Source organism: Grus americana, chromosome 1, assembly GCF_028858705.1.
Source record: "Grus americana isolate bGruAme1 chromosome 1, bGruAme1.mat, whole genome shotgun sequence".
In the NCBI taxonomy this organism is placed as follows: domain Eukaryota; kingdom Metazoa; phylum Chordata; class Aves; order Gruiformes; family Gruidae; genus Grus; species Grus americana.
This window is the reverse complement of record NC_072852.1, coordinates 104126895-104142297: the sequence shown is the minus strand read 5'-3', so window position 1 is coordinate 104142297 and position 15403 is coordinate 104126895. Positions and strand designations below refer to the sequence as shown.

At 36.1% G+C, this 15403-nt stretch overlaps 1 protein-coding gene across 5 annotated transcripts in view; it reads left to right on the top strand.

Annotated features, from left to right (window-relative positions):
• The window catches only part of CADM2 (cell adhesion molecule 2), a 687808-nt gene that overhangs the window by 569326 nt on the left and 103079 nt on the right, over positions 1–15403 (top strand). For all 5 annotated transcript variants that reach the window (XM_054811026.1, XM_054811045.1, XM_054811018.1 and 2 more), the window contains one exon: positions 14591–14681. In XM_054811026.1, the coding sequence (XP_054667001.1) occupies positions 14591–14681 (91 nt within the window). The remainder of the gene's footprint in view (positions 1–14590; positions 14682–15403) is intronic.

The window sequence follows — 15403 nt, the reverse complement described above, 5'->3', positions numbered from 1 at the left end:
TTCTCCTATAACTTCTGATACAGTGAAAAGACCTGGATTTTCCAAGAACATAATTCTCTAGGGCCATAAAAGAAAGAACTCTCTTGAGATTTGCACATCCAGGGCTTTGCAGTTCTCTATTCCAAATTAGCACGATTTGCTCTCTTGCTATAACCATTTTGTCTTAGAATAATTTGACTGTTTGGGAACTGTGACACCTGAGAGTCCTCTGGAACTTGTGGAAGGTGGCCAATATCTCAAGCTTAAGCCTTCTTTCAAGAGTAACATGATGGCAGCAGCACATTCTCTGGCATGGCCCATCCTATTGTATACTGCTGATAACAACTGGCAAAGAAAATTTCCCTTTGAGGAAACAGAATTATTTTGTTCCAAACAGATATACACCTAATGCTTTAGCTGGCTTTAGTGCTTTATTTGTCAGAGTTCTTAGACTCAGCTCTGGGAATGAGACACATTTAGGCTATGTGTTCTTTTTTTGAGGAAACAGGCTGCTGTCATCATTGTACAGCTACCTAGACCCAACCTTTTGAAAGTCACTAAGTCATTATCAGAGTGTCATCTCTTATCAGTCCTTCTGCTAAGCATCCCTGACAAGGCCAGGTGTGAATAATAGGCCACAAGAGGGAAACCTGGAACACTTTTTTTTTTTTTTTTTTTGAGTGATTTGTCAGGACTCAGGGTGCTGTAAGAACCATCTCTGTGCTTCAGACACCAGGGAGTGCTGGGTTTTGCTCCAGCACTGGTCTGTCCCAAGTATCGTTTTTACATGTGTCCTTTATCCTTAGCAATGAAGTGTACTTCCCATCCTGAGTTAATGTAGGCTAGTAGCTGGTTAGTGTAAGATACCACCCAGCATCTTGATCACCTGGGCTTGGCTATAGCAATATTGTTTTCAGGATGTGCTCCATCTATACAGAATAGGAGTCCTGGACCTCTGGTTCCTAGATCTCAGCTTTTCAAGTGGGTTTCTCTCTCTGACCTTATCTGACAACTTAGATGGTCTTATTGATTAAAGCCACTTTTCATTCCTACTTAAAAAGCAAGAGGGCTATGTTTTCTGTGTGATATGCAGACAGGTCCTTGGCCTCTCACAAAACCTCCCTCTTTGATCATAGATGATCTCTGTAAGCCTAAGCAAACGGGGAGTGAAAATCTGCCAAACATTTAAATCCTTTAGGAGCTCATGAGGAAAAGCTAGATGTTTTCTTAAATGGCTACCTGGGTCTGACAGAGAAGTACCGTCTCTTGTGACTGATGCTCCCGTTCTTTAAAGGTCAGCTATCTGAGTGGTGTTCCTGCTTTTCTCTGTCAGTGAAGATGTTCTTGCTGGACTGCTGTGACCTTGAGAACAAGAGATTTTCAAGATCATCCAGTTGACTCCTCGTTACTTTGTGAGACAAGTTTACCCTTTGTACACATTCAGGTTTCCACCCAAGACTCACGCGTGTTGAGATACTCTTCTGGTATTTTTCAGAAGCAGAGTTTTTTTATCCCAATATATCTCAATGTTGTTTCAATACTTCAGTGACCATTCTTTCCATGGTCACTGTCTTCCTTAAAGGAGGGATATTTCCATATTTACCAGTGTAAGATGCAGTTAAAAATAGTAATAATAATAATGCAAATTAAAAAATACAGCCTTCAGTACATGTGCACTTCTTCATATTGAATGAAAAGTAAATAAGAAGTTATTCTAATTAATTATTTAGCTCAATAATTATGTAAACACTGTTAATAAGTAAAATTGTCTTGTTTAAGCTTTTCATATTAGTGAACGCTTGAAACAAATGAAACATAAAGGATAGTAACTGTAAACAGTAAAGAATGATATCTGTGAACATGAAAGTTCAGTGCCACAATTTGCGTGTTTAAATGAGATCAATTAGGTTAATGATGGATGAAAATAAGAAATCCGTGATTTAAATGCAAAATAATTCAAAAACTTGTGGGTCCATTTACTGCCAAACTTTCATCTTTCAAAGGGGATATCTAGTTCGAAGGGTTAATGTACAATCCTGACCTTTCCCATCTGGAGGCTTATGTTCAAATATGGTTTACAAGTGAAATATAATCTAAGACAATTTATTTCTCTCTAAAATCTTTTGCAGGGAAATCCACAGAATGGCCTGTCTATTCTGTATGGAAACTTTAAAATATGGTGTGTGCAGGTTATTTCATTTGCTTGTTGTATGGTTAAGAGAGGGCTCAAGAAGCTTTCAAAAGAAGTTTGGGAGGGAACTTTTAATAATATTAAAAGTAGGATGATCAGGAAATAAATGCAAAATAAATATAATTCCATTTCAGAGGAGTAAGCCTTTAGGTATAGGAAAGATACAACCTGTGGTAAAAGGACTGAAAAGACAGAGGGAATGGCTACACCGGTAAATGGAGAACAGTGAGGTCATCCCTGAACCAGTTCCAAATACGTGTTTGAACCGCACAGTGCTTTGCCAGGTAGAGATGCTAGCTTCAGTCAGTGACATTTCTGAATTAATGAGCGCTGATGGGTTAAAATCTGTTTCCTCTCTGGAGGGGAGGCTGGGGACAGAACCTTACAGAGCTCACTGTAGGCTTTTGAGATTGCATAGTTAATTTGGTCATGACTGGCCACGTGCCATTGTCATCAGCAGAAATCCCCACAGTGTGTTAGTCAAGGTACTGGAGGATATTCTTAGGTGGACATAAGAAAGAGAACAAGTTAGTTCGTCTTTCTGAAAAGACCAGAAAACTAGTGTAATGGTATAAAAAAAGCAGTGCAGCTGATTTCCTGTAATGGTAAACCGTTCTCTACATAAGGAAGCAGGTTCCAGAAATAATGATCTATTCCAGACAGCCCACCAGCAATATCCCCAAGACTGGCTGGCTGAGTTTTGAAGCTCCTAATCTAAGTAACAACCAGTTACTGTAAAAGTGATTAAAAAATAATTTCTCTGTATCGTATTTGATAAGACGAATACCTACATGGATATAATGTGAATATATTAGATGATCTATGTTAGAGATATGTAGTGGAAGCTTGAATTTACAAGTTTTTAAATATACTTGTTATAACTAATTTATAGCGGGTAGCACTAACAGGACAATAAAGATTGAGTGGCTGAACGACAGTCCAGTGTCTGAGAAGTTCCACATCAGGTCCCAATTGGAGCAAGAATTTTTCAGGTACATGACTAAGATCCATTAAGCTCCATGCTGCCTTTGAAAATATGCTTCAGATTATCTTTTTCATTTTTTCCTAGCCTAGACTTGGTGTTATTTCAAACGGGATCACCTTGGAAGGAGACTGAAAATTACAGAATCTGTATAGCTCACACCCCAGGTTACAACTCTGGTCGCCTTCAGCCAGTCAACCTAATGACAGAAGGACAAAACTTTCCAGGCCTTCCCTATAGAACTGTTTGGGGGGCTGTTTATTTCCAAAACTAAAGACTAGCAAGCAGGTGAGACAGTTTGGAGGAAAACACATATAGAGATTGTCAGTAGCACCTCCCAAGGAACAGAAGTTTGCCTTTCATGAGAGTGTGGTATATATCCTTAAGAAACAAATCAAATCTTCATGTCCTCGTACTACTGCTTAGATATTTTTATATAGATTAAACTTTTATAGTGCCTGATATCTGATACGAATGTCAGAGAAAGGCTTGAGGGAGTATTTGGCTATGCTGAGCATCCAGAGCTCTTATTTACTCCTTCAGCAGTTTTGGATATCCTGCAATTCTCAAGCCATATTCAAGATGATTTAAGTCAGACATAACAGAAAACTGAAGGCTTTAAGCAAAAGAAACGGAGGATGCAGAAGATAAAGTTACATTGAAAGGTCATGCGCTGAGTAAGAGTTAGGCATTTCTTGATAACATACATGATTTAGGCAGAAGGGTTTTTTTTCTTTTGCCTTTTTTCTTTACTCCTCTTAGGTGACATGGCAAAAATAAGATAAAATATAAATAAGTTGGAGAGAGCACAGTGTAAGGCAACAGAGATGTTCAATGGAACAGAGAGGTCTACCTATCTGCAGACACTGGAAAAATGGAGATTGTTTAGTCTGAAGAAGTGGCATGACAGGAATAATTAAACAAGATGAAAGTTGTAAAACTAAGCTTCATCACTTGCGTTCACTGAAGAAAACAGAACTGAGTTGCTGAAGAAAATATTATTTCTACCATATCATTCATGTGTGTATGGGACTTAATGGATAACTAAGAAACCAGTGACCCATCCTGCAAAAGCATGTCAAGGGGGATAGCTGTATTTACACAGGCAGTGCTACTGGTGTTAACTTTCTTCATGATGTTGCCCACATTTAGAGCTGTGGTGACAGTGCCACTCTGTCTGCCACTTAATTCAGCAGGGTCTACTAATATATCCAATGCTATGCTCACATTTATCTCTGCCAGTTTTAAGGCCAAGCACAAAGTAGGTAAGAATGATCAATGGACACATTACATGACAAAGGAAGGGTAAGGCTTTAACGCATTTTAAATGGAGCAGAGAGGAACTGTGGAGCTTTGGTAGTGTACCTCCATCTTCTCTTTCACCTTTCCAAAACCCCAAGCCACACATGATGTACTATCACATTTTAATTACTTTTTTTCTCTTTAGCAATTGTGGTGAAGGAGTATGGTATGACTGACAGGTGAGATGCTGAAACAGGTACTATGAATTTTGTTAAGAAAGTACCAGATAATCAGCGTTCACAGAATTAGTAACTTAAAGGGTTTCCTGCCAGGCTGGTGCTTGAATTCACACACTCATGAATTTCGAGTGTCAGGAGGGAATATTTCACTGATTGAGCTTTCTTTTCCCCCACATTGGTATTTGGCTGCTTGTTTTGCATCCAGGAGATTGTTTTTACACTCTTCTGATACAAACTGTTATTACTTTTTTCTTCAACAAACATCGTTTTTAACTAAATTAAAAGAGACAAGATAAAAGATGACATAATATTCATCAAAGAATCTCAGATAACAAAGGGACCATATGCTGTTTCTGGTCCTGCTTGACTGTAAAGTAGTTTTTAAAGGAGTGTAAAAGGAAGATATAGGAATATCCGTGTGGATATGGCACCAAGTATTCACTTTTATCAAAGCTAAGTATTTAAAAAATATTATAAAGCCTAATTTTACAGTATTATTGAATACATTTATTGAAATGAAATACCATTGCCATGACACAATCATTTGATCTAGATTGTCTCACAAATACTACTAATAAAATAATTTGTCAGATAATACTGAGTTTTTCTCTCATCGGTTTAAGCAATGAGTCATTCGTTATATTCTGAAGCAGAGCATCAAACTTACTGTACCTCCCGGGGTAATTTGATGAAGTTTACCAATGCAGACTTTACGAGTGCTTATTCAAAGCAATAGGGTACAGGCAGAAGCCATGCTACTTGTCATTTACAAAAGAAGCCCAATTTTCGGGAATGCTGATTCACAGCTGTAGGATGCACACAGCTGGTAAGTGTACAAGCCATTAAAAATGGTGAGCACTTTCACAGAGCTCATTAGAGTACTCCTCTCTCTTCTTTCAGATCTCATTCGGGATATCCAATTTGATGTTTATTTTTGTACATACTAGAGTGGTTTGTCCTTGGAATTTACTTTAAAAATCTTTTTTTCTAAGCTTAATTACTTAGGGGTTTTTATAGAAATAGGAATAAAATTGTGTAGGAATGCAGAATTTTCAAGGAGTTTTGTAATTGCTATCCATATATGAAAATTATGATCTTCTCATGGTTTCTGGGGAAAAAAAAAAGATACCTTAAACTGTCTTATGCTTCCTCCAGTGCTAATTAATCTGGAAAGTAGATACATCATCATTTTCAGAGGTATCTGCTTATTTTATCTTTGCATCTGGAAATGATGGAAATGTTCCAAGGAAATAAGAGAGAAAAAGCATGATGAAAAATGTAGGAGGCTGTGACATAAATAGATTTCACAAACATGCTTTTTGAAAAAACAGACAAAACCAGGTAGAAAATAAATGAATTAGTCTCTCAGGAAATACTTTTAAAATCTTATCATCTGGCAGTCATTTATTACCAGGTAGCAGTAATCTTTTATTATTGGACTGTTAGATTTTTATAACATTTTTTAAAATGATAGCACCAGAACTGTTGTTGTTCACTGCCACAATAAAATATCAGAGAAATTTATGGAAGCTTTTCAATATTCAGAAGGTTTGTGGTCATAAAATAAAACTGTGAAGTAAAGACATGCTGTTTGTAGCTCATAATTTAGCTAGACCTGTAAAAAGAAAAGTGTGTGATAATGAATCAATCATACTAATTTGGACTCTGGTACAAAGAGGAAATGGTGGTTAGTGTGCGAGGTAAATAAATAAATTAATTAAAAATGGCAGAGTAAACCTGAGTGTTATTGATCCAGGCAGGAGATGGTTATGTGAGAACTTAGAGTGGTCTGCGAAGAGTCAGTGGGCAAGAGCAGGAAGGTGGGGGGCTACTGCTATTTCTATCCCTTTTGGTGACAAATGAAAATTTGTGAGATTTCCTGGGCAATGGCAATTGCTGGCTACGCAGACAGCTTGAAACAATAACCCTCGCAGAGATAAACCTACCTATTCATATGAGGAGTGTAGTAATATTATGATCTATTGCTCTTGGAACTCTTGTTAGAAGTAATGCAGTGGGTTATGGCGAGAGAAGAGTGCAGTGAGCCTCCTTCCAGTGCCTCTGCCAAATGGTCTGGCAGCCATGACATGGGTGTTATACCATAGGTAGGGCCTATGTATTTTGTTCTGTAGGTTGCCTGGAGCTCGAGCGAGCATTTTCCAAACAGTAGTGGTAGTTAATAAGACATGTTCCCTGTGTTGCTTAAGGTCCATGAAGTTCAAACCTGGCATTCATGGGAAGCTCACTGATCACAGTGGGAAGCGTTGCTCTGTCACACAAGCATAACTCTCCTCCTGAATGGATCCAATGGCACATTTACTGTTATTGGATCCAGTGCAGAATTACATTGTTAAACAAAGCCTTTTCTTACTAGCAGTACTTTTAAGGCTTTTTAAGTCAGAGTGTATAGAAAAAAACAACTAGTCACAAAAGGTAATTAAAAACATCTAGTCATCATCCTAAAAGATTAAATAAGAAGGCAGTATCAATGTTTTTCGAAGGAGGGATTTGAATAACACTTGTAGCACATCCTGATGTATTATGAGCACTCGCTTCCTCTGAAAACCCAACAAGTGAGGTATTCGTCCCTCCTTGTATTGATGTCTTTCCTATTACTGTTAACATAATTTGCGCTCAAACACTAAGTCCAACAAGGATCACAGACTTCATTACAACAGGCTCAGCTTCTTACTGCAGGTGGAGAGATGTTCATTAAATAAACTACAGAGAGAGAATCACCTTGAAAGAAAACACATATCTGAATCAAAGTATTCCAGTGGAGGCCTAGGGTCAAATGATGTTAATGGGCTGTTTTCAGTTATTTAGAACATGAAGAGAGAAAGGATTATGTTTGCCCTGGTTTTGAAATAGGCACCTGATAATTTGGTTGCATGGAAACTACTCAGATGGGAGGTCATTGTTTTGGAAGTTATTATATTGTATAGAGGTGTACATTTTTATTCGCAACAGGCAAACTTATTTGAACTGCTGTGCCTCCCTTTCTACCATTTTCACTAGGTCTAGCTCTTTCCGTATTAGTTTGAACTTGGAAGACTAAGTGGGACATTGTGAAAAATAAAAAAAACCCACAGAATCCCTCATGTTTTAAGAAAGAGTGGTTTTGACAGCATATATCACATTTATATGTGCCACGCATAGGGGAAAGAAACTCACCAGTGGATTTTTCTTTTTGAACACCAAAGACTCATAAACTAAAATAATTCAAGAGATTAATCTTTCTCTATACACCTTATATATATTGAACCTTATACATTACTGTCACGAAATGTGACATTTTTTCTGTGCCAGGTCTTTTAATATCCTGCAGACCAGAAAAAATACATTCTCTGATGAAGGGACAACAGTGGAAACCAAGACAAGTGTGATTTCTTCTTGACACTGTTACCTGTTTCCTTAGAATGATGTGAACCAACCTTCTCAAAACTCTAAGTTGAGACCAATAGTACTGTATGTACTGACTGTTACTTAAACAGCAAATAACTTGTTTTATATTTATTATTCAACTACTTTGATCATGACAAAAACATGATAGCCAGGTACAAAGAGAAGATCTAAACATTTTGCAAAATCATTGTATAGCATGCAAAACCATGAATGGATAATACTACAGGAGATTGTCATTGAAATTTTGTACATCCCACATCTTCTGTTATGCCATTTTGCTTTGAGAAGTAGGAGTTACAGACTTCATACAATAAACACATTTAAAAACCCAGACTTGAAGGGGCACTGCATTTCACATGAAATAGTAATGTGCAAACATAAATGCCCTAGCTGAATATATATCTGTTACTAGCTTGGAAAAGGTCTTCCTAAATTTGGGCTGGTATTAGTAAAATATCTAATATTGTGGTGGCATTGTGGTTGCAATTAGTGATTTTTAATTTTTTTTATTTTTGAAATTGTTTAAACATTAAAATTGTTGCCATCTTTGGCAAGTAAGAAGGATACTCTGAGGGCACCAGCTTAAAAGCCTTTGAAAACATTTCAGTAAAATTTTTACATGTAAAGCCAAAGAATGGATGCACCAAAGACTTGATGTTAAGCATTGACTGCTTTCAATTAAGCATCCTAGGAAATTTGTAGGGAATATTAAAGTTTTTTTTGGTTTTTCTTTTTATGAGTATCCTAATCCAGCTTTAGAAACCTTTTTAAAATGTAAGTAAGATGAATGGTATATTCCATGTTATGTTGGCACTGAATGTAAATAGGGACAATTTACACAGTACCGAGTTACTTGTAGAATTCTAATTCATAATGTGGAATGGGTTAAGAATTTTCTCATGCCTTTTCTTTTTTAGTGTGTCAAAAAATCCTGATTTATCCAAACTAGGACATAGGTAGGAAAAAAGCTTTTTCAGATTCAAAGTGAAATCTTAGTTACATACCTGAGTGGAAAGGAGATCTTAGAATACCTGGTAGACCTCTGCTATTGCATGGGAGGTAAACACACAAGTCCTTGCACTCTTTGAATCAGACCAAACCCTTAATCCACAGGCTCTGAAGGGCTGAATGTTTTAATCACTGAATTACTCTCAAATAAGTATTTTGCTGGATCTGATCTACTTAGTGTGAATACTTGAGTACTCGGTGGAATAAGGAACCTCTTTTTCTCATAAATCGCTGCATGGGCTCTAATAACTCGTCTAAAGAACTTGGTGGACTGATTAACACTCCTCATAAAAATCAAATTACCTCTAAGTGAGGGAGTGTAGAAATGGCTTCCTAAAACTTGGGAGTATAGCAGGCCTCTAAAATGTAGAATGCTGAATTACAGGACACTTCTTCAGGTATTAATAACACTGTCACTGTAAGTGAAAAGACAGTATGCTTGTTCTGTTTTGCTTCCTGAAACTTTAGCCACATTGGAAGATATTTGGGGTGCCAAGTTTAAATTTCATAATAAGTTAGTGCTTTCCCTGCCCCCCCCCCCCCCCAAGTATCTATAATTTAGCAGAGAAAATGAAAATTAGGAGCCCTGACCTGCATCTCCATATCTGGTACAATATTCCTTTCTAAGTTTCTACAGGGGAGAACCACTAAGCCTTTTTCTGTTAATCCTCCTTTCACTGGAAACCCAACAAAGGCTAAGATTTGAGCAACGTAGAGATTTACCTTTTAACAAAATGTGCAGAGAACTCTAGTGGCAAGTACTATTTACATTACAGCTAAACGTATATATATATCTCAATTCTCTGGAGAAAAGACTGATGCATGCATCCTTGAAGAGGTGTATTTCCAGCAGTATTTGAATTCTAATGACTAAGAGATATTTCTACTCCAGAATAGTCAATTACTTCCAATAATCATTTATTAAATGTCTTAACAAAATATATATACTCCACCCACCCTAACATCTGCCCAAGAGAAGAAGTGGTCTTATTTTCTGTTTCTAGAATTGTAATTACATTAACTGAAGACGATCACATTAGGGAGAGATTATTTGATAAAATAACAAGATGCTATCATAACATCGTCATAATGTTACCCTTTTGTCTCACGACGTGATTTTTCTTCTGAAATCTGGTTATTCCCATGCACCTTTTGCTGATCAATACCCTGCGTTATTTATGGGTCATACTTTCATTTAGTTACTCAACCAGTAGCTGGGAGTTCCGTGAAAAAGTGTGCACAGAAGCTCTGGTAATCCAGCTTGCTAATGACTGAATGGACCAAGGACTTCTGAAGTTACATAAGAAAAAGTGTCCAAATTACTTTTTTACTATCTTGGGACTAAGAAGAAGGTAGTAGAGATTCATTTTCTGATTCTGTTGGTGACCTGCTTTATGATCTTAAGTAAATTTATTTATTTTTATAAATTCAGTTTTCGCTTTTACACTGCGGTTGTCAAAGGCTTACACATATAGTTTAACATAACATCATATGGGAATTGTCCAGTGGCTTACATGTGATTACTTTATATGAAGAAATTTAAACCTGCATGTAACCTTATAAGGGCTCAGCTATAAAAGAATATGAATACATAATGAACTCTTTCTTAAAACCAAACAATCCTTTTAGCATTGGAGATCTGATTAACAGCAAAGGTCTGGTGACTGAAAACAATCACCTTTATTTTAAAATAGCTTCAAAGTGATTAAATCAATCAGTAAAGCAGTTCCACAAGGTATTAATGTTGGCATTAGTTATCGCTAAGAGTACAACAAAAATCATGTGTTGAAGTGCTTAATTTCTTTATCTATCAGATAACATTCATTACCGGTGTAATCTGAAATCAGTTTTCCACATGCATTCACTGATTTTGTATGTTGCTGCATAAAGATGATATTGCCTGATCAAAAATAGATAAATCTTCCCAAAGCTCTGAAATAGCTTCCCTGGTCTTGTGCAATGAGATGTACCCAAATCCTAGAAAGACGGATGAAATAATAGAATCGCCCAGTGGAACTTATACCTTTGGTCTGCTGAAACAGGAAAGGATATATGAAAAACCCCCCATCCCATAGGTTTTATCTGTAACCGCTGCTAAGCTGTTATTTCCAGCAAAAAGGCAGATTCTTGGCACGTGGCGGGTAGAAGATGTCTTGCTATGTGTCTAAAGACATGTTTGAGTCTCAGTTCAGACTGGTGCTAGCAATCAATTGCAGCTCATAAGTACCTCATTACTCAAGCTAAGACTGGAGGGCCAAACAGCTCTCACGCTGTTGGAGACGCATGTAAATAAATAAGTCACTGGGTATTAAAAACAGTGTGTTTTACTGTCAAGGCTTGCTGTATTACCTACACTCACATGAACCACTGTGGTGTTTTGGGTTTTTTTTAAATTGGATTTTCCCAATACTTATTCTTTTTGGAATATTTATCTGCTCCATAATGTCCTTAGAGCTCAGGATAAGGGCATGTTTGTAGGTATTGTAAAGAAATTTTAGTCACCAGTCCCTTGTCCATAAGAATTCTGCTTGAAATACTTTTTTTACCATGCAGTTACTGGGACAAATCCTAAAAAAAAGATGCAAATTATTAAAGTTCCTGTAAGTTTAATTGATACAAGTTGGTATGCTTCTGCTGATTTTAGAGGAGAGCAACAGAAGGTCTCAACCACAATAAAACCCTTGATACTACTCCTTTTGTTTCTTTTGATTGTGTAAGTGGAGGGGGTTTGGACCTAGCTACATTACTTATAACAAGCTGATGAGCATATCTGAAAATAAATCAACTTCTCTTACTGTATTGCTGTTCTTGATATGGTTTTCTTTCTTTAGACTTTGTTTTTAGTGGTGGTGGTGTTTTCTGGAGATGACATGATGTTCCAGTTGTTATGATTAATACTTCTGGGTGTGACAGATTAAAGCTCACGGTATTGATAGAGTACATTTATACTTGTCAAATTGTTCTAAAACTAACAGTCCTAGCAGGAGGTAGTATTTTGTCACAGCATTTGGTGTTCTGTAAAAAATATCAGTCATCAGGGTTTTATCTTCTTTGTTAGGTAAGTTTTGATGCAATAACTCTAAAGGTTTCTTCTCATTTTAAACATTGATATGAATGTGAAAGTGGAGGACTAGTTTGTCTTAAAAGTTTTCCCCTTATAAGTGTACACTTTAATTCTGGAGAGAAATCAAGCACAGCATGAAAACAAAGTGGAAACAGTAACAATGAGAAAGAAGCATCCAAAATGGAATATCAACTTATTTTTGAAAAAGGACTGTTAATAAAATACAAAAAATTGGGACTTGTAAGCTTCCCTAAAAACTGTATATTAAATTAATCCCTGTGTTTCCTGTTTTAAAGAAACAAGTAGTTACTGTACAAGTCAATCAGTAGGGAAAACCACAAGGGAATATATTTCCTACACTGCCTTATTGTGTATTAGAGTGTGAAACATAAATATAAGACCTTTCTTATTCTGTGTTAGTAAGCTCTATTTAGAAGTGCATGGAGAACAGAGAGCTGTCTGGGGCATTTGATAAAGTAGGAATGGGAACTTCAGGTTGGGGGAAACAGCACTGCATTGATCCATACAAATGAAAGATTAATTGTCTGAAGTCCCCTCTTCTATGTGGGTCATTTACAGTAATGCATAAAATGCTGATCATATCTTAAATATGTAAGCCAGTAATGCTAGCCAGATGGGCCTTTAATTTCTTTCTTCACCTGTGGCTATCATGATTACTTCCATCAAAGTTCAGCTCGTTTTCATATTTGTCTGGAAACCTCTTGATCTCATTGCATTAGTTGTCTCCCTCCCTCAGTTAAATTCTTCATGTATTCCTATCTGATACTAATTTGTTCCTCTGGTTCAATGTATAGTCAAGAGAGTAATTTATTCATCTTCAGTAGCACCACTGAAATCACAGAAGTACTTGATGCCCTGATTTATTAAGGCACTTGAGGTCAGTGCCTTAAGCATGTGCTAAAAAATGAAGCAAATGCCAGCACGACCTCCAAAGGATTAGTCACCTGCATAATGGTTTGCAGGGTCCTTAAAAATATGAACTTGTGGAACAGATTTGCTGCTCATGTAAGGATAATGCAGCTGTACTGAAAGCTAAATGATGCTGACAATGTTTTCAGTGGAATTATGACAAGTCTACACTAAACCTTCCCCTCTTCTTGTCTTGTGCCATGCTGATATCTCATGCTATGCCAAAAATAAAAATCAAAGTTAGAAAAATGCTTCTAACGTTTTTAATTGTTCACATAACATTTAGTGTTCAGCATGACTGTTAGCATCTCAAAAAGAAATTCAATTGTTACGGCATATCAATTTTTTCCATCTGATGTTGTAGGGTCATGTGGTCATGCTCTTTCACATTCGCTCAATAATAGGATATCTACGGTGTCACTACTACCTCACTGCTAATGAAAATAGGAATTGCAAATTGGATAAGACAAAACTTAGATACCCTAGATTTGCAGGTTAAAGTATTTCTTGTGCCATAGTTGAAGACATGTGTTTTGTATTAAGAAACTGTGGAGGAAACAAGAATTTTTATTTCCCTATTGAGTTGGAAAATCTTCCTCATTATGACTGTGAACTCTTTTTTCCTTTTCCTAAGGTAAAAACCATTTTGTATAGACATGTTTCTTTCTTTGTGATCTTTTTTTTCCTTATGAGAGGTGCCCCTGTAACTCATGTAAAATATTTTGATTATGAGAATATATCCTTGCAAGCCAGCTGGCAAAATGTTTTAAAAGTTAAAGTTCTATTGCAAATGTTTTATTCTGCATGAATTCACAGTAGTTATATTGTGTATCTTTTTGCAATCAAAACAATGAAGTTAATTCCAATGTATAAGAACAATATTTTTAGGACAGATTACACACTTTTATTTAGTGCTATTGCAGATATTTAAAACATTCTCTTTGTAAATTTTGTTTAAAAAAAAAAAGAATGTTCTGTTTTAGGGGCAGCATTATTGCATTTCAGAAATAATATCCTGTAAAATGCCTGCAACAAGGTATTTTATCTGAAAGCCCATTGTAGCTTTCTTATTATGAGTTTCAAGCTTCTGCAACAATAAAAGTGTTCTTATTCAAATGTATATTATTGCATTCATTCGTCTAATAGCAGCATTCCATCATATCAACCTATAAATAGACAAAGAAACAATTGCACAGAGTACTTGTTATTCATCCTCAATATTTTTTATTTCGTTGTTAGATATCAGACTTTGGAATAGTCGTATGGAGTATCTGCATTGCATACAGAAGGAAAAAGTTGTTTCCTCTGAGCATACATGTGCTTTCTGTCTGTGTTTCCTCGGGATATAAAAAGTTACTGGTTTAGTTCCATTGGTCATTTTTATTGCCTTCCTGAAGACAATGAAAATTGCACAAGGCTCCATATAAAATCATCTCCAAGTGCAAATTAAATCTATGGTATAGTCTTTTGTAAATAGAGAAGAATGTACTCTTAGATAATAAATCTTTTTTTGTGTATATCAACAAGATGTCTATTTTTTTTCTTCCTAGATACACCTTTAGTTAAAATCATTTCTTCCAATTCATGGCCTGAAGAAGGACAATCTATAATTTTGACTTGTGAATCCAAAGGAAAACCAGTGTAAGTGATTTAAAAAGTAATATGTTTTTGTTATTTTCCTTATTCTGCTGTGATAGCAATCTTCAGCTGCAGAAATCTGCTGTTTCTGTCTCATCCTGGGGTGTAAAGTAATCTCTGGTATAGAAAACCCCTTGAAGCCTGTCTTCATTAAGTGTCTACAGAGGATTGGTCTTTTACTTTGTCATCTATTTTAGTTTTCAGTAAGAATTCCAGCTGTGAGATTTTTTATTTTTTTTTCAGTCAGGTATATCAACCTGAAAGGAGTGCAGGCTTAATCAGTCACTGTTTGCATCATTGAACTGATGATAGAAGACAAAATGTCTCACAAAAATCTTCCTACATCAACTAGCCTCAGAGAAAATATATTGAACTTTCTGGATGCTTTGGCTGTCATTTACAGGGGAATTTGAAGTTTAATGATATGTGCAAGTTGGCTGCCTGTTTCTACCAGAATTTGAAAAGATGTAGCCTACTTTAAGAATATAAATTGTTTTACTTGGAAATTAACATCTCTGCCATCAGTATTTTTTAAAGGCAGATCTGCAGAGATTAACTCTTGCACAGAATCTACTATTTAAATAGACTCCACTCCTTAACACAGTATCTTCTCAGATGAGCTGTTGTGTATTTACTCATAAAGATAGATAAATAATCCAATTGTATAATATTAAGTTAATATGAATCAAGTTTCTTAAATATTGACCTTCTGCTCAAAAGATTAA